A 27,806-nucleotide genomic window follows, 5' to 3' on the forward strand; every position below is an offset into this window, starting at 1 on the left:
GAAGAAATCACATTGAAGACAAAATAATATTCAACAGTCAGCCCTTCCTGGTTATTTTTCCACATTTCATGGTTACCTTTGCCCTGGCGGTGATTTCTGTCTGTTGCACAGGTGATGTAGAAACACTGTGTAACCATGCGCTGCCAAGCATTTCTTCCCAGCTGCACATGGAGTTGTGATACATTGGTGGCTGGACGTCAGTGCAGAGGCAGTATTTATACAACAGAAATCAAAACCACTACAAATCAGTGTCTTCTTCTCCCCACCAAACTGTTCATTAAGCATTTGCCAGCACACCACTCTTTACAAACCATAATTTCCTCAATGGCAAAAAGGAAATAACAGAACTTATCACACAGAGTTTCTCTGAGGATGGAAGATAGTTCATTGTGTGAGTGGATGGAGGTTGACTTAAACTGATAACTGATTGTGGCAATGATTTCACCATATACATATAATCATATATATAATATACATATATATATATATATATATATATATATATATATATATATAATCATTATGTTGCACACCTTAAATAAATACAATGTTATATGTCAATTAAGAATTAAAAATTTTTGGGACGCCTGGGTGGCTCAGTTGGTTAAGCAGCTGCCTTCGGCTCAGGTCATGATCCCAGAGTCCTGGGATCGAGTCCCACATTGGGCTCCTTGCTCATCAGGGAGCCTGCTTCTCCCTCTGCCTCTGCCTGCCATTCTGTCTGCCTGTGCTCGCTCTCTCTCCCTCTCTCTCTCTGACAAATAAATAAATAAAATCCTTAAAAAAAAAAAATTAAAAATTTTTTAAAGATTTTTCAGGGGAGGGGAACTTGGGTGGCCCAGTGGGTTAAGCCTCTGCCTTCAGCTCAGGTCATGATCTCCGGGTTCTGGGATCAAACCTCACATCGGGCTCTCTTCTCAACAGGGAGCCTGCTTCCTCTTCTCTCTCTCTCTGCCTGCTTCTCTGCCTACTTGTGATCTCTCTCTGTCAAACAAATAAATAAAATATTTTTAAAAAAAAAGAATTTTCAGGGGAAAGGGCCCACCAGTGTGCCTGCCACATAGAAGTGTTTGGTTAACTTTCACCTTTCTCTGGAGACCATGAGCTCCTTGAAGGCAGAATCCCGCTCAAATTAGCTTTCGGTCCTCCAGATTTCTATTGTAGGAGCTCGATCAATGTTTGTTGAATTGAATACATGAACAAATGAATGTCTGTCCCCAAGACAAATGGAGAAAAATGTTGTTGTCCTAACAGCAAGCACCGGAATCACTTTTAGGAAAGAAACAACTTCATAGCTGGAGGCACAAGGTGAGATCTGAGGCCAAGGCAGGAGCCTTGTCACCAAAAAGAGAGAGCTAAGCTGCTTTGAAAGAGAAAATGAGAAGAATTTGGCCTTTGGTTTTGTTTTTGATGTAGAAAAGGCTGTCAGAAGAGAGAGGAAGAAAGAGGGGACATTGCAGAGATAGAAACCCGCAAAAGAGATGATGTGAGCCTGGGTCACCCTGGGATGACTTGGAGGCTGGGAAGGCTGGGTGCGACACTCCAGCACTTCCAGTAAGGCATGCCTGGGGAAGGGTGGTGACCCATGGGATGAATATAGGTTGTATTCGTTTGCTATAAGGTGTGAGATGCAACATTTCATTAGAACCCTCTGTGTCAGGATGCCTGGGTGGCTCAGTTGGTCAAGCAAGAGTCTGCCTTTGACTCAGGTCATGATCCCAGGGTCCAGGGATTGAGTCCCACATCTGACTCCTTGCTCAGAGAAGCAGGGGCACCTGCTTCTCCCTCTGCCTGCTGTTCCCTGCTCCCCCTGCTTGTGTTCTCTCTCTCTCTCAAATAGAATCTTTAAAAAAAAAAAAAAAAAAGCCCTCCATGTCTACCCTATTCGACATCTTTAGATGTATGTCTGTTTTAGAATAAGATGAAGTAAAAAAAAGCTGGGCTATCCTGTTTTGGGTGCAGGCTGCCAGTGAAAGATAAGGAGCAGCAACAAAATATGGTAGAGAGCAAAAAATGTGGCAGAGGCAAAAAATGTGATCAGAAGAGACCACCACGATGACATAAATTCCTGGGAATTTGTGGAGAAATTGGAGAAGCACTTTAGACTTTCATGGTTTAGAGGTTGCAGAGCTGAATCGATTTTCTCTAGATTTTAGAGAGCTAGGAGATCCTAGCTGCCAATGGACTACATTCAATTATGTTGGAATTTGTATAACTGTGTAATGTTCCATTGGTCAATCAGTGGACAGTAAGATAATACATTTTGGCTTATTCCTATAGCTCAAAGACTATATTCCTATAGTTTGTATAGATTTTGAGAAGATTCTTTGTCTTTTTTGGACTCTTGTTAGAATTAGGAATGTTCTGGGTAAATCCGTAAAACCTAAGGCCATTATAATGTCTAAATGCCCTACTCTCTTACAAAATGTTTTTTTTTTTTTTTTTACAAAATGTTTTTTGATGTCCAACAAAATCTAAGCCATCTGAAGAATGGAGTAGGAAAAGGGAATGGTGGTAGCTTTACAGTGGAGAAGCCTGCTGGACACTACATTAACCTAGTAATGAAGGTTAACATTACCAGTGATGTCGTGTGAGTATCATGTACTCCCAGATATGATGTGTTATGAGGAGAGAACTTTACCTCCACAGCATTGTTGTTGTTTAAGACTTTTATTTTAAGTCATCTCTGCACCCAACATCGTGCTTGAACTCACAACCCTGGGATCAAGAGTCACATGCCCTACCTACTGAGCCAGCCATGAGCCCCTATCTCTGCGATATTTCCCAAAAAAAACCCATTAACCCAAACTAACCAAAAGAAAAAAATCAGACAAACCCAGATTGGGAGACATTCTACAGGATATCTGGCTAGAACTCCTCAAGATTGATAAGGTCATTTGAAAAATGAGGAAAGACTAAGAAACTGTCACAAACTAGAGAAAACTGGAGGATACATGACGACTAAAGGTAATGGGATAGTCTGTGTTTGATCCTGGAACAAAAATGAACTTAAATGGAAAAACTGGTGAAATCCAAAGGAAGCTTGGAATTTAGATAATAATATACCAATGTCAATTTTTTAGTTTTGACAGAAGTAACATGGTAATATGTTAGCAATGGTGGACATTGAGTAAGGAGCATTAAGGAACTTTCTATACAGTCTCTTATGTAATTCTGAAAGTATTTCCAAGTAAAAAGTTTACTTAAAAAGAAACGGAATTACATGGCCTTTGATCTCACCCAGGAAACCCACATATTCTTATGTTTTGAGCTTTTCTGTTTTGGGGAATATAATTATATGGTTTATTTGTGTCACCCGATAGAGTACGTTTCAAGAAATCTTCATTCATTCCCATGGGCAAAGATACAATAAAACCTTTTTTCTAGGTTCTACTAGCCCACAAAAAAAGAGATACATTCACATCCCAGGAACCTGGTCCCAAGAAAAACATTTCCTGTTAAGAATCAAACCTGGCTTCCTTTCCAGGACTGCACTCTGGGATAATTACCTGCAGATGCTTTATTTGGGCAACAGTAACATATTGAGATTAAGTGCACCTCTGTGCACAACTCTATCCTGAGTACTTGCATAAGGCGAACAGATACAACTAAGGTGACTGCCCTAAGATTATTGCCAACCTGGGAAGCCTTTTCTGGGCAGCCAACAAGCCTATGACGGCCATGAATAAATGCGTTAAATGACCGGCTTGCGCATTCTAAACTGGGACTCCTACTAGTGATTATTCTCTGTTTGTTTGGGGATTGTGACACTGGCTAAAAAGACCAGCTTTCTATTTAAGTGTCCTTTTCAAACTGGAAACATGAGAAGATTGTTTCTGGGCAGCCACTATTTTTAGAGTGTGTGCTCTGGGAGCACAATGATGGTGCTTCAGGGAGCTAATCCCGGTCTCTTTTGTTACAAGGAAACTGATGGGCATCCTTCTACAATTTCTCTAAATAAGCCAAGCCACACTTCCAGAAGCCTTTGGTGTGGTACGTAACACAAAGACCATTGAAAAGCTGTGTTTCAGCACGGCCAAAACTCCCTCTCGAAAAGGGATCTTTCCCAGACCAGCTCTTTAAGGAAATGAGATGTGGAGGAATACAGGCTAAACTGGGAAGTGCCTTCTCATAGACATCTGGGGAAAGGGAGCACTAAAGGGTCTTCTCTCAACCCTCAGAAATAAGTACAAACATCAAGTTAGGACTTTTCCCTGGAATTAAAAATATCAAAAGATTAATGCTCAGGATCTATGCTGTGTGCATCACCTTAAAAACACTTTTAATTTGGAAGTAATTCCAAGCTTATAGAAAAGCTGTAAGAAAAAAAAAACACAAAATACTTGTATACCCTTTATTTAGATTTATTTGTTAACATTTTAATCAATTTGCTTTATTATAGATTCTCCCTCTTTCCCATTCTCTCTCTCCATACATACACGCACATGAGTACATACAATATATATATTCTGGGAATGTGTGTGTTATGTGCATTAAAAACTTTGTTTTTTCCTGGACGCTTTAAAAGTAAGTTCCATACATCATTGTCCATTTCCCCTAAATAACCCCAGGGTGTATTTACTAAGGACAGGAATTCAAGTCAAGAGCTACTCTATTTGAGGGCACCTGGCTGGTTCAGCTAGTGGAGTGTGCAACTCTTGATTTCAGGGTTCTGAGTTTGAGCCCCACATCACTGGATATAGAGATTACTTAAAAATAAAATATTTTAAAAAGAGAGAGAGAGAGAGAGAGAGAGAGAAACTATATTTGAGGAAACACACCCAAGGAGCCTCATTCACACCTGGACCTGATCTCAATGATGAGATCCTACAATCCAGGCTCGAGCCTGAGATCATAATGTGGATTTTGGAGAAAGGGGTGAATATATATTGCAGACAGAAGAAATGTCAGTTGTGATCAGAGGGCAGGCTGTGGTGCAGCAGTGTTGCTGGAGCCCATTTCCCCTCCCCTTAAGCCCAGGCAGAACTCTGTGACCACTTCAATGAATGCAGCAGAAGTGCCATTGTGTTACATGTAAGGCTAGGTCATAAAAGGTGATATAACTTAAGCTGATTACTCCTACCCTCCACTCCACACGCACAGGCACACACTGCTCACCTTTGGGTGAGCCTTGTGGGGGAAGACGTAGCACATTGTCTCAGTGGCAAAAGCTGGAAAGCTAAGGAATGGAATCCTCTGAAGCCTTACTCACTCACACGCCAGATGGCTGGTGCCTGCTGTGGGCTGGCTAGATGGAGGAGAGGTTAGCTATCTCCACTGAATCTTGCCCAAATCACAGATTCATAAGCAAAATAAAAATTGTCATTGTTTTATGCCACTAAGTTTTGGGGGTAATGTCTTGAGCAGCAGTAATAACCAGAATCACAATCACATGCAATGGCAGGGGCAAGCTCACAGGTAGAGACAAATATATACGTACTGGCATGTAATTGCATTTAGTGCTCTAGGACTTCAGAAGAATGAAAATGTTTGAGGTCAAGGAGGGATGGAGTATCGAGGGTAGAGAAACTCCTTATATTAATGTTTGCATAATGCAAGATGGGGTGTAGTTAATAAATGCACATAGGGATCTGTAACTAGAACTTAAGTCTGCCCTTCTCTGTTTTTGTTCCATAGTTCCATTTTTCTAGTACATAGAAACTAGAAAATTTGGGTTCATTTAGCACTGTTCCTGGGAAAGTTTGCTATTGAATCTAGTACGTGGTCTGAGCTACTAATGAAGAGAGTTTTTCTGAGTGGGGGGAAATCGAGCCCTTTCCTATGGAATTTCTGGGGACAGTCTTAGTATCTACTGAGTACTCCCTCACACTTCAGTATGAATTAATTAGGATGTTGGTATTATTTACTAATGTACACAAAAATATGTGGGCCTAAACAATCTCTGTTGAGTGACATCCAGGTTGAAGTTCATGCACAGATAGAAAGCTACCTTCAAGCATTAATCATCATACTTTAGCCTAATTCAATTCATTCTTGTAGAACAAATTTTAAGGGTGCCTATTGTCCCCAGAACCTTCTGTCAAGTATTTGTCCATTGATAGATCAAATAAATCACAGCAAAATAGAAATCTGATGAAAATCAACTAAGCTCTTAAAATCTACCTGAAAGCATTCCTCAAATGCTTACAATTCTTACCAACTGTTAGAAGTGAGAATTATTACCTTGCTAGTTAATAATGCATTTTGATTTTTCAGTTGTGTTAGTAGCTAGCATTTTTGTTCACATAAAGGGCATTTCTGATGAGACAGAGCTTCTTATCTTTTGAATTCTTCTTTATACCTCTGTGCCTTTATTTATACTTTTCTTCTTTCCTGGAATGCTCCCCCTCCCTTGCAGCATGGGGGAAGGGGCAAAGAGAGAGGGAGAAGGAATCCTCAAGCAGACTCCCTGCTGAGTGCTGAGGCTCCACCCCAGGACTCCAAGGCTACTGGGGCTCAATCCCAGGACCCTGAGATCATGACCCCAGCCAAAATCAAGAGTTGGCCATTCAACTGACTGAGCCAAACACATGTGCCCCTCTCTCTCCCCTCTTCTTTGCTTTCCTACCTCACTGGCTTCCCCTTCTCAGTCTTCTTGCTAGTTTCCCATCTCTGATTTTTTAATGTTGGAAGCCGCAGTTACCTTGAGAGTGAATCATGTCCTGGGAGATCTCATCCAGTTTCATGACTTCAAGTATCATGACTCTCTAATGACCTCTCAATTTCTATCTCCAGCCAGAACCATTTCTCATGTCAGACAAAACTTTAACTCTCTATTCAACATCTCTGCTTGGATATCGAACAGACATTTCAAAAGTAACAGGTCCAAAGCTGAGCTCCTGAACTTGTTCCACAAACCTGCCCCTCTATTGTCTTCTATTCTACATCTCAGTGAATATTAATTTTAGCTTCCTAGTTCCTTTGGCCACCAAGTTTGAAGTAGATATTCTCTGACATGTCCCAATTCAGTCTATCAATAAATCTTGTTGGCTCTTCCTTCAAAATATTATCTTGGACCCAACTGGTCCCCCTTAGCCCTCCCTGCCTGGATATCTGCAGTAGCCTTCCAACTGGTCTCCCCATCTTTACCCTTTCTTTCTTTCTTCTTTCCTTCCTATCTTTTTCTTTCTTTTTTAAGTAAACTCCACGCCCAACGTGGGGCTCAGACTCACGACTCGGAGATGAACAAGAGTCATATGCTCTCCCAACTGAGCCAGCCAGGCTCCCCTCTGTCTTTGTATCCTTTCATCTCTTCTCTCACTCTGGTTCATTTTCACCACATCAAAGAGATCCATTTAAAGTGTATACAGATCTCTTCTCTTTGCAAAATCCCACAATGGCATCCCATTTTCTAAATAGTAAGAACCAAACTCTTCAGGGACAATCTACCTCTAACCACTTCCCTCAGTATTCAGTCAGACTTGCTCCTTGTTGATCCTTATACTGGCCAGGATGCTCTTGCCTCAGTGCCTAGGATATCCGCAAGGTTCACTCCTTCATCTCCTTCAGATTTTGGCTTAAATATCCTCCTCTCTGACTATTCTATTTTAAAATACAACCTTCATCTCAGCACTTCCTGTCTCCTTTCTCTGCAGTTTTTCTCCACAGAACTTGTTACCAATGGACTTAATATTATTTTACTTATTTTTTTTAAGATTTTATTTATTTATTTGACAGACAGAGATCACAAGTAGGAAGAGAGGCAGGCAGGCAGAGAGAGAGGAGAAAGCAAGCTCCCTGCTGAGCAGAGAGCCCGATGAGGGGCTTGATCCCAGGACCCTGTGATCATGACCGGAGCTGAAGGCAGAGGCTTTAACCCACCGAGCCACCCAGGCGTCCCTGTTTTACTTATTTTGTCTTTCTTTTTCCACTAAACTGTTGATTTCATAAGACCAGGAATTTTTCTTTGGTCAATTCGATATCTTCAGGACCTAGGATGATACCTGTTACATACTAGGCACTTTGGATTTGTTGAAGGAATGAATGAATGGCTGATTTCTTACTGGGTCCTTCAAGACTCCCATCCCCCAAGTCTTCCCTCCCTCCCCCACTCCTTTATTTTGGACTCTCCGTATTCTCACTTCCCATAACATACTATATTTGTCTTGATCATAGTACTTCTTAGAGCCTTTAGAAAGAATTCATCTTTGTATTCCCTAGGGTTGTGCACCATCTTTTGCACACAGAAAAATGCTTAATAAATTTTAAAATAAACTATTTGCATTCATACCAAATTTGGGGGCAGTGGGAAGAAGTTAGACCCTGAGTGAGAAACTTCTGAACTTCCTCTGTTTTTATATGAATTTCCTTCCTTTTTCAAAGAAACCCAGATTGGATTCCACCCCCACCCCCAGAATGCCAGTAAATGAATATAATCGCCAAAAAACTTTTGGCCAACTGCTATTTTATAGCTTTCAAATCCTTTTGGAAGAAAATTTTGGGATTTTTAAAAATACTACTTGTTGGGTCAGGACCACCAAGCAAAAAGTTTTACCTAAATCTAGATCCTAACTCACATACTGCATATCTAGCTTCACCTACTAACTCTTTTTTTTTTTTTTTTTAAGATTTTACTTATTATTTGACAGAGAGAGAGAACACAAGCAGAGGGAGTGGGAGAGGAAGAAGCAGGCTTCCCGCCGAGCAGGGAGCCCGATGTGGGACCCGATCCCAGGACTCTGGGATCACGACCCGAGCTGAAGGCAGACACCTAACAAGTGAGCCACCCAGGCGCCCCCACCTACTAACTCTTTTTTTTTTTTTTTAAGATTTTATTTATTTGTTCGAGAGAGAGAAAGAGAGAGAGAGCGTGAGCACAGGCAGACAGAGTGGTAGGCAGAGGCAGAGGGAGAAGCAGGCTCCCCGCCAAGCAAGGAGCCCGATGTGGGACTCGATCCCAGGACGCTGGGATCATGACCTGAGCCGAAGGCAGCTGCTTAACCAACTGAGCCACCCAGGCATCCCCTACTAACTCTTTTGAAGACTAATGATTTACCCCATCCTCATCCACTGTGAACGTCAGACTTTTTGAATTATACCATAATTACTAGTTATTAAATACCTACATGTAGGCAGGTACGTCTCTGTATCAGAATTTTTTATTAACACACTTGATTTTTTAGAGTTTTATGTTTACAGCAAAATTGACCAGAGTACAGAGATTTCCCATATAACCCCTGTCCCCATGCGCGTATAACCTTCGCCATCAAAATAATAGCTATTAATCAAAAGGAAGCCGAGAGTGAAGAAAGGGAGGACAATTAGACAAATAGCACATTGGTAGTTCAGTAAAAGGTGGAAGACAGAATAGAAGCATTGTATTAATAGCCAGGTGAGAAAAACTCAGCCTGACCTAAAAAAAAAAAAAAAAAAAAAAAAAAAAAAAAAAAGATTTAAGGTGGCAAGAGAATGTACGTAATGTACATACAAAAGATAATAAGATCGTAGAACTTAAGAATTGGAAAAAGCCTGATTGAGTATAAAGCCTTCATCTAGTAGACAAAGAAATCAAAGTCTAAAGTATCCAGCTAGAGTTGCCATTTCTCAAATATCTAACAAAGCCTATTAATATGATCAGCTGAACTTCAGATGACTTCACAAAGTGATTTAGAACCTAGAAACTGAAGTAAGGCATGTCTTAGATTGTTCAGAACTAGATTCTGATTATTCTATGTTCTAATGCTGATTAGAATTCAATTAATGTACTTATTCTTAAACTTATACTTTCTATTTTGTTGGAAAAGACTGGCCTGAGTAAAATGCAGTTGTCCTATTAGAAGGAATAAGATCAGAGGAGGACTAAGAAGCTGCTTGATTTTTCAGGAGCTAACAACAACAACAACAACGACAAGAGCCACAGCAACAGCTGCTGGTGAAACCGGCCACAATACCCCTTCCCTAACCTTTGTGAACTGTTAATTTGAAAGAGATACAGGGGCGCCTTGGTGGCTCAATGGGTTAAAGCCTCTGCCTTTGGCTCAGGTCATGATCTCAGGGTCCTAGGACTGAGCCATATTGGGCTCTCTGCTCAGCGGGGTGCCTGCTTCTCCCCCCGCCCACTGCCTGCCTCTATGTCTACTTGTGATCTCTCTCTGTCAAATAAATAAATAAAATCTTTAAAAAAAGAAAGAAAGAGGGGCGCCTGGGTGGCTCAGTGGGTTAAAGCCTCTGCCTTCAGCTCAGGTCATGATCTCAGAGTCCTGGGATCGAGCCCCACATCGGGTTCTCTGCTCAGCAGGGAGCCTGCTTCCCTCTCTCTCTCTGCCTGTTTGTGATCTCTGTCTGTCAAATAAATAAATGAATAAATAAAAAAAAAGAAAAGAAAGAAAGAGATACACATACAACCTCATTGCTGCTGTGGTGGGGGAGGGCAGTGTGGAGTTACTATAAAAGAGTAAACATTACTCAGGTTCAGTGGGTAGTGTAAATTGTTTGCCAAACATGGATTGTGGTTAAGACACCTTCTAAAGTAGGTCTAAGTTAAAGGCCCTCACTTTGAATGTTTTACTTCTCTCCCACTCTTCATTTTAGTTTATGTATCTTGTGAGTCAGAAGCTCTTAGGGAATGGGCCCTGTTGAAATTTTGCCAGAGTTACGCACCTTTTAAAGAATGATAAACAGAAAGGAGAAACACCTTTAGATGTAAATGAGAGAATGACTGACATCTCTTTAGTCATTCTTAAAATGTTTTGTCCAGGGACGCCTGGGTGGCTCAGTTGGTTAAGCAGCTCCCTTCGGCTCAGGTCATGATCCCAGCGTCCTGGGATCGAGTCCCACATCGGGCTCCTTGCTTGGCGGGGAGCCTGCTTCTCCCTCTGCCTCTGCCTGCCATTCTGTCTGCCTGTGCTCGCTCGCTCTCCTCTCTCTCTGACAAATAAATAAAAAAAAATCTTAAAAAAATATTTTGTCCAGGTTTATTTATTTATTTAAAAGATTTTATTTACTTGAGAGAGAGAAAGTGAGAGAGCACGAGTGGAGGGGGATCAGCAGAGGGAGAGGGAGAAGCAGACACCCCGCTGAGCCGGGAGACCAATCCAGGGGTTTAATCCCAGGACCCTGGCATCATGACCTGAGCTGAAGGCTGACACTTAACAACTGAGCCACCCATGTGCCCTTTGTCCAGGTTTTATTTTTTTTTTTAAAGATTTTATTCATTTATTTGACAGAGAGAGAGATCACAAGTAGGCAGAGAGGCAGGCAGAGAGAGAAGGGGAAGCAGGCTCCCTGCTGAGCAGAGAGCCCGATGTGGGGCTCGATCCCAGGCTCCTGAGATCATGACCTGAGCTGAAGGCAGAGGCTTAACCCACTGAGCCACCCAGGCGCCCCTCTTTGTCCAGGTTTTAAATGAAAATGAATTTCATGTCTAGAAAAGCAGGGATTCAGTTCTGTGTTGTTAGGATTTGTGATAGGTAATGACAAAAATCAGTTTAAATTGATATTAATGTTAGCAAGGTAAGAGGAAATTGGCTTTCTCGGACACTCTTCATTAGAATGTAAATTGATCCAAATCTTTCTAGCAATTTGGCAACATCTGCTATTAAAACTAAAGGTGCAAAAAAAAACCAAAAAAACTAAAGGTGCATAGTCTTAGACTCTGGAATTCAGCTTCTGGAAATTCCATCTACAGAGATTCTCACATTTGTAAAGGGGATATATGTACTGGGATGTCAATTGCAACAATGTTTGTAATATTGAAACCCTTGAAAATAATGTTTATCAACAGATGATTGGTTAATTATACATTAACTACATAAAATTGGCATATTATGTATGTTAAAAAATAAGGTAGATCTATAAGCTGACACAAAAAGCAGTTTGAACTATACTATTGAGTGAAAGAGAAATTGCCAATCAGTATGTAGACTATGAAGAAGGTATGTAGTGGGTATAGTTACAGAAAACTGGAAGCATACATACCCCTGGGGAATGAGATAGGGTGAAGTATACTTTATATACTTGTATACTTTATATACACTTTTTTAATTGGTGGAAAAACTTTTTTTTGACATAGAATATATATTATTTTCATTAAAAGTAACTTGTTTAAAGTTATATTTTCATTTACTCTAAAATACATTTTTTAAAAGATTTTATTTAGTTTATTACTTGAGAGAGAGACTAAGAGAGAGAGAGAGGATGAGAAGGTGAAGGGTCAGAGGGAGAAGCAGACTGCCTGCTGAACAGGGAGCTTGATGTGGGACTCAATCCAGGGACTCCAGGATCATGACCTAAGCCAAAGGCAGTCGCTTAACCAACTGAGCTATCCAGGCACCCCAAAATACATATATTTTTAAAATATAACGGTGACTACATCCTCTTATTTTGTCATTATAAAGAGACAGGTACAAAATACTAGAAAAAAACCCCAATTCTGTAGTCGTACTTCATACACTGTTGGCTTCATTTTGTGGCAATCAAGTTAAACATAAATGAGTTGCTGTTGCATACCTTCTTTGCTGTATTGATGTCCCTGTCTATGACCTAAGCTTCTTTGGCAAGTATTAAAATGACTCTGCCCTATTCCTATGTTATTTCTCTGGGAGTACAAACTGAGGAACACTGTCATTTAGGTTGCTCAACTGGAAGTAGAAATTACATGCTGGTCTCCCATGCTTTAAATCTTCATATGGACAGCTCTTTCACGGGCATGTAATTATAGTTAAAACAATGGTTCTCCAAGTGCAACCTAATGCTTGAAGTCAGGTGGCTGGCCAACTCTTCACTGGATTAAGTGAAATATAATGAAAGTGAACAAAGTAAATGATGGATAGGATTCCTTTCAGCATGACAAGTGGGCTTTAGATTTTCTACATCATCAAACTTTAGTACTGTGTCAATTTTAAGTTATAGAGGGATATTTAACATTTGACTGCCGGATACTGTGTAATACAAACCAAAAGGCAGGCCTTAATCCCAGCTTAACATTTAAAATTCCCATCAGACATAACTATCTGCTTCACTGCCTTCAATAATATGCTTAATTTAACTCAGACAAAGGAGAAATACTATTTCTTAGTTTGCTATTTCAACTCACAATTTCGAGAAGTGTTTAATCCATGGTAAACTCTATGATGGGATGAACATTTTTATGGCCCGGAATGCAGGTCTGAAACCAAGGAGGAAATTTTAAAGGTTCCTGTGTGTTATTACTGCTCTAAATCTTTCATTATAAAGTTTATATTCTACTCTTTCCTATTTTATTTATTTATTTTTTAATTTTATCATTATTTTTTTAAAGATTTTTATTTATTTATTTATTTGACAGAGAGAGATCACAAGTAGACAGAGAGGCAGGCAGAGAGGGAGAGAGAGAGAAAGAGAGAGAGAGGGAAGCAGGCTCCCCGCTGAGCAGAGAGCCCGATGCGGGACTCGATCCCAGGACCCTGAGATCACGACCCGAGCTGAAGGCAGCGGCCCAACCCACTGAGCCACCCAGGCTCCCTCTTTCCTATTTTATAATAATTTACTATTTCATGTGATTAAGTCCAATCCTAGCCCCACCTTTCAAGTGGGGCAAGTACTACAAAGAGCTACAATTTGCTTCTAATTTCACCGTAAATCAAATGGGTAGATAATCACTCAGGGCTATCTTTGGTAGACCAAGGTTGTCTTTAGGTATTGATTATTTGAGACAGTAATGATGCTTAGGTATGTTGCAGTTGAACTCTTGAGGGTCTTTTCTCCTGCAGGTGAGTCCTTAAGATTCATTTCCCAGTAATTATGATAATCTAACTGCAGGCTGAAGATGACAGAGTTGTTTTGTCTGGAGTCTTCTGTCTATACCAAACTAATGATCTGGAAATGAAAGGCTTTGAAGTGGGTTCCCAACCCCCTCATTCATGGCCTTTTAGTAATGAAACTAATCTGAGGTCTTAAAATTAACTGCCTCACGGTGAACTGGAAAGGGCGGCACAGTGACTAATGCCACGCTGCTGATCTGGTCTGCCAGGAAAGGCGAGTAGAGAAACAAGAGTATTGCCTTCTTTCTCTACCAGGGTGTATCATAATCTGTTGGCTTTAGGAACTAAAATCCTTTTGCTGGCTCTGAATTACCTGACTGGCACCTCCTGTCTAATCTAATCCAAATGGTTCTTTTTCAAAGTTATTTCCTTATCTAAAAGCTTTACACTGTGACTTTGAGAGTGAAGACTAACAGAAACAAATTGAATAGGGCTTAAAAAGCGAGGAACTGAATAATATACAACTGTGTATAGAATACAAGTGCGTATTGTGTACTGTGTGTATGTATATATATATACACATAGTGTATATATACACAACTATATATATTTATAGACACGCGTGTGCGCGGACACACACACACACACACACACACACACAGTTGACTTTTCAACGAGAGGGTCAGGGGCACCAACCCTCCTTGCATAGGCAAAAATCCTTGTATCACTCCCCCAAAACTTTACTACTGTTGATTAACCAGAGCCTTGCCAATAATGTAAACAGTTAACATATATATTGCATGCTATATGTATTATATACTTTTTTTTTTTTTTTTTTTTTTAGTGGCTAATCCAAGCCATTTGGGTCTTTAAGAGTTTATTTATTTGAGAGAGAGAGAGAGAGCATGAGAGGGGAGAAGGTCAGAGGGAGAAGCAGACTTCCCATGGAGCTGGGAGCCCAATGTGGGACTTGATCCCGGGGCTCCGGGATCATGACCTGAGTGAAGGCGGTTGCTTAACCAACTGAGCCACCCAGGGGCCCCTGTACTATATTTTTAAAAAGATTATTTATTTATTTGACACAGAGAGAGAGAGACAGTGAGAGAGGAAACACAAGCAAGGGGAGTGGGAGAGAGAAGCAGGCTTCCGGCTGAGCAGAGAGCCGGATGCAGAGTTTGGTCCTGAGCCCAAGGTAGACACTTAATGACTGAGTCACCCAGGCACCCCTATATACTGTATTCTTATAAAATAAGCTAGAGGTGGGGCGCCTGGGTGGCTCAGTGGGTTAAAGCCTCTGCCTTCGGCTCAGGTCATGATCCCAGGGTCCTGGGATCGAGCCCTGCATCGGGCTCTCTGCTCAGCGGGGAGCCTGCTTTCTCCTCTCTCTCTCTCTGCCTGCCTCTCTGCCTACTTGTGATCTCTGTCAAATAAATAAAATCTTAAAAAAATAAAATAAGCTAGAGGAAAGAAACATAAGGAAAATACATTTACAGTACTATATGATATTTATGGGGGAAAATCCACATACAAGAGGACTCCTGGAGTTCAAATTTGGGTTCATCTGAGTTCAAGGGCCAATTATACCACATCTATTGATCTGTCCATTGATGGACACTTGGGTTATTTCTACATTTTGGCTATTGAGAATATTTTTTTTAAAAGATTTTATTTATTGATTTGACAGACAGAGATCCCAAGTAGGCAGAGAGGCAGGCAGAGAGAGAGGGAAGCAGGCTCCCTGCTGAGCAGAGAGCCTGACTCAGGGTTGGATCCCAGGACCCTGAGATCATGACCTGAGCTGAAGGCAGAGGATTTAACCCACTGGGCCACCCAGGCGGCCCGGGAATAATATTCCATAAATATGGGTGTATAAATGTGTCCCTCATTCATTTCTTTTGGTTATATACTTACAAGAATCCTGGATCATATAGTAAATCTGGGAAATTCTGACACAACCTACAACAGAGACATACCTTGAGGACATTATGGTAAGTCAAAATAAGCCAGACAGGAAATGAGAAATACTGTTATGATTCCGCCCATGAGGTATTTAAAAATGGTTAATTCTGTATTTCACCACAATAAAAAACAGGTTTTTGAAAAGCAAGGGGCTCTGTTGTAGTAAGTCTTGTAAGCCTCACATCTCTGGTGGGGAGCAACTCCTGGAGAGAAACTAGCTAAACCTTTTGCAAGCAGCTTCCAGAGATTCTATACAAGAGCCAGGCTGAGTGGGAGGTGGGCTTGCAGACGTGAAAGGAAATCTAGAGTCAACTGGGGAATAGGGGGCAAACAGGATAACGTGAAAAGGAAGATATTCTAAACTTTTCACAGGGTTCATTTCTCCTTAGGGATCTCCCCACCAGGATTGAGAATGCTTTCGTCACAGGAAATCCTTGAGAGTCTCTTTGCTTTCACAATTCCCTCCTAGCCAAGAATTCCCATACCGTTAGGAGTTTCTCCCCTGCCCTCCCTTTTCTCTCACTGCACTCCTCACACCCCGGTTTCCTAAGATTCCACCCAAGATGGGGCCCGTCCAAGCACAGACCAACCGCCAGTTGCTCCAGCCCCGCCCCTCAGACGCCAGAACGGGTGAGCGGGAGACACTGCCACGAGCGCCCCGGAAGTCGCCTGCACAGGTGGGCGGAGGCTCCCGGGCCTTGAGCCTTGGGATTGGCGGGAAGCTGCGGGATGATGCGTTACGGGCGGGATCCAGCCCCTCCCCTACGCTCCTGCGCGCGGAGAGCGTGGGGCGGGGCGGTGTCTGTGGCCCCTGGCGGCCATTACCCGGAACAATCCCCGGCCTCGGGTCAGGTGACCCTCGGCGGGGCCGGTGGGAGGGGGGAGGGGGGAGGGAAGAGGGCGTGAGGAGGAAAGGGAAGGGAGGAGAGAGGAGAAGGGCGGAGTAGGAGGGAGGGGAAGGGGGCGGGGTGGGAGCGGGTCACGTGATTCGGCATGGAGGCGGTGGCGGCGGCCGGGAGGAGCTGCCGGGGCAGAAGCCGCACTTGTTAGTGTGGGGGGAGGAGGGGGCTGGGGGACGCCAACACCGTCACCCAGGGACGCCGAGTCGTGGGCGGGAGGGGGGTGGGGGCGAGATCAGGCTCCGACCCCCGGCCGAGGGGATGAGGGGAGCATGGGCGCCAAGGAGTCACGGATCGGATTCCTCAGCTACGAGGAGGCGCTGAGGAGAGGTGAGGGGGGAGGGGTCTGGGCGAGCTGCGGGGAAGGCCAACGATGGGCTGTCCCGGGGGTGGGTGACCGGGGAATGGGAGGAGAGGTTGAGGGCGTGGGGCGCCAGAGGCGGAAGGGAAAGGAGGCCTGCAATGGGGAATATTATTGGGGAGAAGGGTCGGGTGGGAGCAGTGTTTGGGAATTGGGACCGTATGGAAGGGGGAGCAGCTTTCCCAGAGAGAGAGGGGTATCTGGTGCTGGTAGGGAAATGCCCGTGCTGTTTGGTGGCGTTGTTACCCTGGATGTGTCCAGGGAAGTCCTCTCCCCCCTTTCTTGGGTGGCACCAGCCCTTCCAGCCCCTCTCATCCTTTACTGCCATTTTCTCATATCACTCCTTCATAAAACCCGACAACATCCTAAGCTCGTACCCAACAGCCTTGGTTGGAAGGGAGAGGGGAGGCAGCTGCAAAGCCTTCTCTTTTTGCTGCTGGAAGCCCCTTCCAATTGTGGAGTCTCCGCCTTTTTCGAGGGGGGCCTTTGCCAGTCTCTAGGGGGCTATCATCACCCACTCCTGCCACCCCCTCACCCTTTGAGCAACTGACTTGGATGAGAAGGACCTGAAATTAAGTTGTATTTGAGGTGAGATGAGACTGGGCAGCTGGTGTTGCCACAAGACCTTGTCTTAGGTTTCATCTCCTTAGACGTTGGCCAGAGCCTTACATTGCACTTGATCCCCAGTTCTCACCCCCTCCTCCCCGCAAAATAGCATTCGGAAATCCAGCATTCTGATATTGTGTTATAGCTCCCTTTAGAGACCGGCCTTGCTGCCAGTCCTAGCCTGCTGCTTATTGGCTCTGATGCAGTGTGTTGTTAACAGCCCCAACCCCCTACCACTTACTCTGATACCGCTGTCCGTGATCACTAAAGCATACGCTAACTGGAAGTGTCTATTGCACAGTTTATGGCTGGAATGGGACTTAATTTTTCATGACTGGGAATTGAGTGTGTGTGTATGTATGTATGCTTGTATCTTTTCGGCATTTAATGGCTATTCTTGGTAAGAGGTGAAACATTTAAGCAGGTTGGATGCTTGGCATTATTGTTAACAGGTTTCTAAATCAAGAAACCAGCCATGCTTCAGGTGATGGTGTCAGTAGCTAAGGATACAAAATACAAATTGGATTAAAAGACAGGCATTCAAAGTGAGGATTTAGTAGTTAACTCTGTCCATATGTGGGAAAAAAGATAAACGCAGAGGGACATCACCAGAAAATAGAGAATTTAGATGTATTCATTGTGACCTGGCCAGAATAACAAAGATATGCTTTTTCTTTCTTTTTTCTACTGAACAGTGTAATGATTGTTCTTATGGACAATCTCCCTTGAACTTTTTTCTCAATATGAGAAATATTCCAAATTCTTGATGTGTTTCCAGCTCTAGTAAGCTAGTCATTTCCGGAATGCTGTAGAGCCTGACAGGTCTGGCCTCAGTTAGGCAATGGCTTACATGGCATGAAAGAGGACATCAGTCAAATTGGTTTATAGCTTCATGGTTCAGAAGTGTTCAGTTTCTTAACTTTGAGGGTGATGTAGCTGACATTAAAGGGATTTTAAAATTTAACTTTTATTAAACTCTACCTTGCTTACTCTCATATCAAACTTAAGATTTTATTTTTTTTATTATTATTATTTTTTTAAGATTTTATTTATTTATTTGACAGAGAGAGATCACAAGCAGGCAGAGAGGCAGGCAGAGAGACAGGAGGAAGCAGGCTCCCTGCTGAGCAGAGAGCCCGATGCGGGACTCGATCCCAGGACTCCGAGATCATGACCTGAGCCGAAGGCAGCGGCTTAACCCACTGAGCCACCCAGGCGCCCAAACTTAAGATTTTAGTACCTTTGTAAATATAAGTGAAGTTAATAGTTGGTGCATTTTAAACTGGTTTGATTGAAGGTCATTGTTCAATTTATTATGAAGTGTTTGCCTGTTGAATTTTAAAATGAATATTTGAAAAGGTAGCAAAGGTATTTGTTAAAACCTTTTAAAACTATCCTTTGTATAAATTTATGTTTTATTAGTTTTGCTTCAGAGGAAAAGAAAAGCAAAAGAGAGAAGCATGTTGATAAATAGTATTTCTAAATGTAAACCAGGAGCTTTTTAAAAAAGTGATAATTCTTTTGAACATACTGTTTACTGTAGAGAATGTTAGACTTTATTTTAAAATATATTTATTTATTTATTTGAGAGAGCATGCACATGAGTGGGGTTAGCGGGGTTAGGGTCAGAGAGGGAGAGGGAGAAGCAGACTCCCCATTGAGCAGGACTCAGATCATGACCCAAGCTGAAGACAGACGCTTAACCGACTAAGCCACCCAGGTGCCCCAAGTGTTAGGTTTTATTGTAGAACTTCTTTCCTATTTTTTTTCTTTTTAAGATTTTATTTATTAGACCGCGAGAGCATGAGATGGGGAAGGGGCAGAGGGAGAGGAGAGGGAGAAGTAGACTTCCCCGGGAGCAGGGAGTCCGACTTGGGGCTCCATCACTTGGACCCTGGGATCATGGCCTGAGCCAAAAAGGCAGAGGCTTAGCCAACTGAGCCACCCAAGTGCTCCTACTACAGAATTTCTTTTACTAAGATTATAGTAAGAATTTATAAAGCTTTTGATAGAGCTAAAAAATGGTTTGGGAACTTTGAGGGGCACGTGAAGAATCTAAATAGGTGTGGAAACTTCTGTCCCTAAAATCTTCCTTGTAAGGTGATTGGGGGTGGAGGTAGGGGGAGGATTGGACAATATACTATAGGTTTCATGAATCATAATACACATAAAAAGCAAGCTTGATAAGCTACTGAAATACCTACCCGCTTGGCTTTAGTTAAAATTATTGAGCATTAAATAATGCCTAACCGTAGTTAGGTAGTATTAAAAAAAATAGCCAGCTGTATATTGCTGCAAACAAACAGGAATTGCAGGCAGTTTATCTTCTAAAAGGGGCCTTGGGAATGGAGTGTTATGTTAATGACAGATAACGCTCACTGGACCTAAGTGAAGGCCCTGACTTCTCATTTACATTACAGAAGCTCTAGAAATTAGGAAGATTGGTTTTGCCTGCTGTTTTAGCTAGACTGTATGTCAGTTATATAAACATTCATAGTTTTCTGAAAGCATACCTTAAAATTTTTTTAAAAATTTTACTTAAAAATTTTTTTAAGGTAGATGTATTAGTGGTAGCTTTTATTTTTGGCCTCTTTCTATCTAGTCTTGAATAGAACACAAATAGGCTGTTCCTTGAAGGCTTGACCCTTGTTTAGATTGCTTGTATGTTCTGAAGTGTATCTACTATATTTCATGGGTACTGAGAATTTAGTAGCTATGTTCTTCTCTTCACTTCCTCTTGCATCTGAGTTTGTGGCTAGTGTATTCCTAAAAATATATTCTAAATGTTTGGAACATAGCATTAGAAAAAACATTGAATGAAAGATGAATTGCAGTTTAGAGTATTTCGGAACTCAAAGAAACCTTAAAAAAATCTCCAGTTCTTTATTCTTTCTTCCTGTTCCTCTCTCCTTTTCATCATTCTGGAAACAGAATTATAAGGCTTCCCCCTCTCCGCCCCAAGAATTGGCTGAATTAAAATTGTCCTTAGCTTTTAAACTGTGTTAATAAAGTGGGTGAATTTTTTCTAATCCCTTTAAGAGGAATTTGGCACTTATATTAGACTAAGTGGTTGGGTGATGAAATATATAGCATGTCAGAAAGTATGCTGTGGTTTCACGTTTTTTGAGAGCTCCATTGCTCATTCATTCAGCAAATTTTTACTGAGCGCCGCCTTTGACTTAGGCACTGAAGAAACAAAGACAACTAAGACCCTCTCTAGGAGCATATAGTCTGGTCAGTGGGAATAAAATAGTAAAACGTCTTTTTAAAGTTCTATTTTGTGTATATTTGATATGGACAGTATTTTCAAAAAGTAGTATATATATTATTTATGAATGATTAACATATAGTATGCTAAATGCTACAGTGCTTTAGAAGAAAGTGCTATAGGGATGTAGAGTGTGTGCTGGTGTATTGGCTTGAGAGTACCTAACACTATGCATTTCGTAGTATGTGCTCAATAGTTGTATGTTAAAGAATTTAATTTCTTCATCACTTAAAGGTTGTTGTCTTTGTTAGTGGAATAATTTTGTAATAGTTTAAGATTCCAGTACTTTGCATTTTGCTTATTATTCACCAGCCGTCATATGCTCTAAAACATTAACTCCCCAACCAAGATTTTATTCACCAAGTTTCATAGTATTAATATTAAAATTTCCCTGATATTATACTGCCTATGATATGATGTTAGTTGGCTTAGCATAATATATCATTGTATAACTGAAAATTTAATTTCACACTTGTTACCTTCTGGGATGCACTGTTCTCTCTTATTAAAGCACTTATTTGCCTTTGTCTGAATTTATTAAATTTACCAGTGAGCTCTCTTGCATTAGGGTGGAATTACAGGTTTAGGTTAAGCCATTTGCAAGTATACCTAATGAGCTGTTATTATATGTAAAGGAGAAAAATGGGACAACTTTAAGTTAGTCTACTTATATGTAGTCACCTAAGTAATTACACAGGCGCTGTTCTTCAGAATCCTCAGTTCAACACTCCATGTAAAGTGTCCATGACAAAGAGGAGATAAATACACCAATGAACCCTGGATTTGGGGAGGATGAGCAGAATGAGGTGACATCACTTCATGGTTAATGGCCTTCCCATTTACCAAACTGAACAGCTGTTGTTTGTGTTTTCTTGTTCATTGTTTGTCTTTGTGCGTGGTTAGGGAGACCTCACAGTGACAGCATTCAGGGTTGCTTCCAGAAAGACGTATTAAGTACGGAGAGTTGGGAATGTGGTTACCAACCAATTGTTAGGTGTTTTCTCAGGAGAAGGAAAAGATTTTTGGCACTTGATTATATGGTGGATCCCAGGAAAAGTCAGAGAAGTGATTATTGTTCTTTCTGTGACTGTAGGAAATCCGTTTTTGGATTTGAAGTACTAGAGGTTAATGCTGAGAGCTGGATTAGAAGCTTTGATGTTAAGTAGCTGCAGAGGTGGAGGGATTTTATTTATGAATTCAAAGTTTGTGGTTTGATTTGGGACAACACGGAGACTAGAGGGAATTATGCTAAATGAATGAGACAAAGGTAAATACCATATGATTTCATTTACATGGAACCTAAAAAACAAAACAAATGAGTAAACCAACAGCAACAAAGAGCAACGCGCTCATAAATATAGAGAACAAATTAGTGGTTGCCAGAGAGGAGAAGGGTGGGGGAATGGGTGAAATAGGTGAAGGAGATTAAGAGGTACAAACTCCAGTTATAAAATAATTAAGTCATGGGGATGGAAAGTACAGCACAGAGAATATAGTCAATAATATTGTAATAGCTTTGTATGGTGGCAGATGCTAACTATCCCAATCATGGTGAGTATTTTGTCACGTATATAGTTGTCAAAACACATAAAACTTAATATATTGCATGTCACCTATACTCCAATTAAATGGTTGATGGTCTGGTAATGGTACTGAGAAGACTTCAGTAGAACTGGGTAATGTTCATACCATATCCAGAAAGCATGGCTTCTCTAATCAGGGGTTGTTTATGCTTCAGCTTTTACCCTTTGGGCTTCATGATAAATGTGTTTAAATTGAGCCAATCTAAGGGTACCTGGCTAGCTCAGTCCTAAGAGCAGTGCCTCTTGATCTTGGGGTTGTGAGTTTGAAGCCCACGTTGGGTGTAGATTATTTAAATAAATAAATAAGCAGAATCTGCTTTTAAAGATTTTATTTATTTATTTGACAGAGAGAGAAAAAAAGAGTACAAGTAAGGGGAGAAGCTGGCCAAAGGAGAAGCAGGCTCCCCACAGAGCAAGGAGCCCGATGCAGGACTTGATCCCAGGACTCTGGGATCATGACCTGTGCCAAAGGCAGATGCTTAGCCAACTGAGCCTCCCAGGTGTCCCTCGATATCTGCTTTTATTTTATTTACTTTTAAGATTTTATTTATTTATTTGACAGAGACAGCGAGAGCAAGGGGAGAGGGAGAGCGAGAAGCAGGCTTCTTGCTGAGCAGGGAGCCGTGTGGACCTTGATCCCAGGATCCTGGGATCATGTCCCAAGCTGACGGCAGATGCCCAACGACTGAGCCACCCAAGTGTCCTCAAAATCTACTTTTTTTTTTTTTAAGATTTTATTTATTTGTTTGACAGAGTGAGAGAGCACAAGCAGGCAGAGCAGCAGAGGGAGAGGGAGAAGCAGGCTCCCCACTGATCAGGGAGTCATGCACAGCTTGATCCTAGGATCTTGGGATCATGACCTGAGCTGAAGAAAATTGCTTAACCAACTGAGCCACTCAGGCACCCCAAAATCTACTTTTAAAAAAATAAATAAATTGAGCCGTGCCACCTCTTTCTGTATGCTGATAAAATTCTTGTTGCTATTATCTAATAATAAAGATCTCTTGGAAGTCAAAGGTGCATAGTTAATTACTGACAAAAGCCTGATAAAAGGCTTTTAGAAGACCTGTCTATTTAAAGATGAAGGCCTTCTTTTAATACCCTTCTTTATTATGGATTTAGTGTTAACATGAGGCTCTTTTTTTTTTTTTTTTTGAAGATTTTATTTGTTTATTTGACACAGAGATCACAAGTAGGTGAGAGGCAGGCAGAGAGCCCCAATCCTGGGCTTGATCCGAGGACCCTGAGATCATGACCTGCACCGAAGGCAGAGGTTTACCCCAATGAGCCACCCAGGCGCCCCAACATAAGGCTCTTTTGATCTCAGGGAAATCTCAAGTGTATCACTATCTTGTAAACAAGATTCAGAAAAATTGATACATCAAGACTTTGCTATATGGTTCTTGGAGTCCTTGATATTGGACTGCATTAAAAGAAAACTGTGCTAAAGCGAAGTTTTACAGGGCCACATGGGTGGCTCAGCCAGTTACACGTCTGCCTTGGGCTCAGCTCCTTATCCTAGGGTCCTGGGATGGAGCCCTCTGTGGGCTCTCTGCTCAGCAGGGGACCTGCTTCTCCCTCTTCCTCTGCCTGTTGCTCCCCCTGCTTGAACTCTCTCTCTCTGTCAAATAAATAAATAAAATCTTTAAAAAAAAAAAAATGAAGTTTTACAGAGTAATTCTCCAGCTTCTCTTTCATTTCCATAGAGAAGTTAGATTGTTTTGGCATTGTAGCCCTTGAGGGAAAAGGCTTTTATTTAAGGTTTTTCTAATGACTCATGAAAGACTCTAAAGAGATCTGTTAGGAAAAGGACCCTTCTGTCAAAGTCCTCCCCTGGTCTTTTTTCCACCATAGTAAATGGTACCATTATTGTAACAGTTGCTAAAACCAAGAGTCTCTGGACATCCTCAATTCTTCCTCTTTCACCATCTGACCTATCTTCTTATCCTCAGTTTGAGTCTGTCATCTAGTTCTGTTAGTTTGGTATCCAGTCCAGTCTTTTTACTTCTCTTCATCTTCCCTGCAACTACTCTAGTCCCAGCTGCCATCATCTCTTGCTAAGCTACTTTGCTGTGCTTTTCTGGTTTCACACAGCAGCCAGTATAGTCCTGAAATTAAAATCAGATCCTGTTACTCCTCCTCTCAGCCTGGAAAGGCTGCCTTCAGATTTTCACAGGTCTGGCTCATTCGTCATACCTAAATTATGAGCTCTGATGGCCACAGTGAGGCCTTCTCTTACTATCTTATACGAAGTGGGCTGTCAGTAGTGGGCTGTCAGTATTGCACTGTTCTGTATGGTTCATTCAAAGCCTTTGTCATAATATGTAATTAACATGTTTATTGTCAGACATGATGGTGAATCTCCACTGCCAGAATTAGGTGCAGTGCTGGGTATATTTTAAGTGCTAAGTAAATATTGAATGGCTGCGTGAAGGTATAAATATATAAATGTTAGAAGATTTGGAGAACTTGCATAATGTTTGTAAGGTTGGAGGTGAAGGATCGAGTACTGATAGGGATTGAGTAAACTAAGCGATGTATTGATCCCAAGATTTCTTTTCCTTTAATCAACTTAAAAAAATGTACTAAACATTCTGAATGATAGTTAAAAATGTAAGAGCCTTAAGTATAGTATGTAATTTTGTCTGTTCAGATATTGAAGTTTAGAAAGCTAATTAAATTCCTGAGTAGACATTAAGAGACTAGTATGGCATTAAGTATTATGTTCATGAACACTTGAGAATGTCTTTTGGTACAATATAATATTTAATAATTTTGCCCATGAAATGATTTATTTTTACATAGTGACTTTCATGTGCTTTTCATCTGTGATGACAAGTAGTGTCTTCTGACAAATGCAAGGTTAGAGTTACAAACTTTTTTGCTTAAAATGTTGTACAGTGTTACTTTGGAAGCTGAGAATAAAATTCACATCAACACAGAGTGCTCTCATTGGTTCTAAGTAGTCCAGGTGATTTAAAAATGAATTTTAGGGGTGCCTGGATGATTCAGTTGGTAGAACATGTGACTTTTGAACTTGAGGTCCCGAGCTCGAGCCCCACATTGGGCATAGAGCCCACTAAAGAATAAATAAATAAAATTTTACTTTTTTGGGGGGGCCCAAGGTTCTTTTTGTCTTATATTCCATGGCTAGTGTTCCTCCCTCCCACCTTCTTTTCTTAGTCTTTTAGTTTTAAAAGACTTTTATGACAGTGATATACGTGCATACTTCAGAATCAAATGGTTCTACAGGGTTTGTTATGAAAACAGTAGTACTGTTTTCCTCTCTCCCTTGCCAGTTTTCCTCTGCTTAACTGTCCAGTACTTTAATATTTTAAATTTATTAATTTGGTCTTTACATTATATCTCCAAATAATATATTTATGGTGATACTTTTTTTTTTCCCATTTAAGGACTATTTAATTACATCCCACTATTAAAGATTAGGATTTAGCTCTTAATTTCACTGCTGCCTGTCCTCCAGATACACACACGTGCTCTTTCTATAGTCCCATTTCTTCATCTTGGTGTGTGTATGCGTGCGTGTGTGTGCTTTTAAGATTTTATTTACTTATTTGTCAGAGAGAGAGAGAAAACACAAACACAAACAGGGGAAGCAGCAGGCAGAGGGAGAAGCAGGATCCCTGCTGAATAAGGAGCCCAATGCAGGACTCCTTCCTAGGACTCTGGGATCATGACCTGAGGCAAAGGCAGATACTGAACTGGCTGAGCTACCCAGGTGCCCTGGTATATGTATTTTAAAATTTTGGTTAAATCATTTTTCAGTGTTTACATAATTAGGTCTTTATAAATGCTTTTCACAGCTAAGCAGTTACTAGGATTACTTTTCCTTTCCTGTATACTTGATTTCCTCCTAAATATTTCCTGCAATAATTGCCTCCTATTTTATTTGCTTAGGTTTCTATTTACTGTAATTCAATCCCAAAAGTTCCAGTCCAGTTGTTAAATCTATCCATGTGTGTTTTTTTTTGTTTTTTTTTTTTAAGAGAGATTTTATTTGAGGGAAAGATAGAGGTAGTGTGAGAGAGCATGAGTAGGGAGGAGAGGGGAAAAGCAAGCTCCCTGCTGGGCAGGAAGCCCAGCATGGGGTTCAGTCCCAGGATCCTGGGATCATGACCTGAGCTGAAGGCAGCTGCTTAACCGACTGAGCCACTCATGCACCCAAAATCTGTCCATATGTTAATATACATCAGATGTTCATTCAGTTCATTATATTGGAAAATTATCTTGGAGCCTTTTGGCCTGCTCCAGTCTGTACCTATTGTCCTCATTTCACCATTATCCTGAAGATTTCCTTCACTGTTCTGTGTTGGATCTCCTGTTTTCTCTATTCCTTGTTTCATTTCTTGACTTACGGTGTTATTTTGATGGAACTCATCCTCTGGTAGCTTCCTGAAGAAGGGTGCATGGGAGGTAAAGCTTTAAGACCTTTATTCTTGAGGTGGTACTTTCTTACTTTAATTCTTATATCTCTGTTCTTCTGCTCAGTTTCCAAGAGGCTCTCCATGTTTTTTACCAAGTTATTTGAAAGTTCCTTTTTAGTAATTCTTATACTTGATCTCTGGTCATGTGGGTCTTAATTTAAGCCTTAGGGCAGATTCCTTGCATGGTCGGTTAGAAACTGAGGTAGAAACTAAATTTATTCCTCGCATGGTCGGTCAGAAACCTTGCTTTAGAATGCAGTTTTCTTGATCATGTACCACTAGGCTATAAAATTCCATGAGGGTGGGGGCATGTCTGTTTTGTTCACGGCTGCATTTCTAGCAACTGCATGTTGTTTGCCTTATGTTAGCTACTCAATACAATACTGAATACAGATTAAACTTTTAGAGAAAACTTTGTTCACGATAAATGTTCGTATGCTCATGGGTATATGCCTTGAAGCTTAAAACTCATATTTTTCTATGTATGTACATATATTTAAATGCATCTTTTGCCTTTAAAAATTGTTAGTTGTCGGGGCGCCTGGGTGGCTCAGTGGGTTAAAGCCTCTGCCTTTGGCTCAGATCATGATTCCAGGATCCTGGGATCGAGCCCCGCATCGGGCTCTCTGCTCGGCAGGGAGCCTGCTTCCTCCTCTCTCTCTCTCTCTCTCTCTCTCTCTTTCTGCTTCTCTGCCTATTTGTGATCTCTGTCTGTCAAAATAAATCAATAAAATCTTTAAAAAAAAATAAAAATTGTTGGTTGTATTAAAATGTTATTGTGTTATCTTTGGCTCTGTTTTAAAGTTGGTTTTGGAATCCATTTGTGAGCAGCTGTGGTAGGAAGCTGTGGTGGGATTAGAACAGTTGTTCGATTGGGGCGCCTGGGTGGCTCAGTGGGTTAAAGCCTCTGCCTTCGGCTCAGGTCGTGATCCCAGGGTCCTGGGATCGAGCCCCGCATCGGGCTCTCTGCTCAGCAGGGAGCCTGCTTCCCTTCCCCTCTCTCTCT

At 41.3% G+C, this 27,806-nt stretch overlaps 1 protein-coding gene across 2 annotated transcripts in view; it reads left to right on the forward strand.

The window, feature by feature from the left end:
* Positions 1 to 16,588: 16,588 nt before the first annotated feature.
* The window catches only part of USP32 (ubiquitin specific peptidase 32), a 227,442-nt gene continuing 216,224 nt past the window's right edge, over positions 16,589 to 27,806 (forward strand). Inside the window, exon 1 of one of the 2 annotated variants that reach the window (XM_047706877.1) lies at positions 16,589 to 16,867. In XM_047706877.1, coding sequence (XP_047562833.1) covers positions 16,810 to 16,867 — 58 coding nt within the window. In that variant the 5' untranslated portion in view covers positions 16,589 to 16,809. The remainder of the gene's footprint in view (positions 16,868 to 27,806) is intronic. The other variant, XM_047706878.1, reaches the window with a different exon arrangement.

This window comes from Lutra lutra, chromosome 16, assembly GCF_902655055.1.
Source record: "Lutra lutra chromosome 16, mLutLut1.2, whole genome shotgun sequence".
In the NCBI taxonomy this organism is placed as follows: Eukaryota; Metazoa; Chordata; class Mammalia; order Carnivora; family Mustelidae; genus Lutra; species Lutra lutra.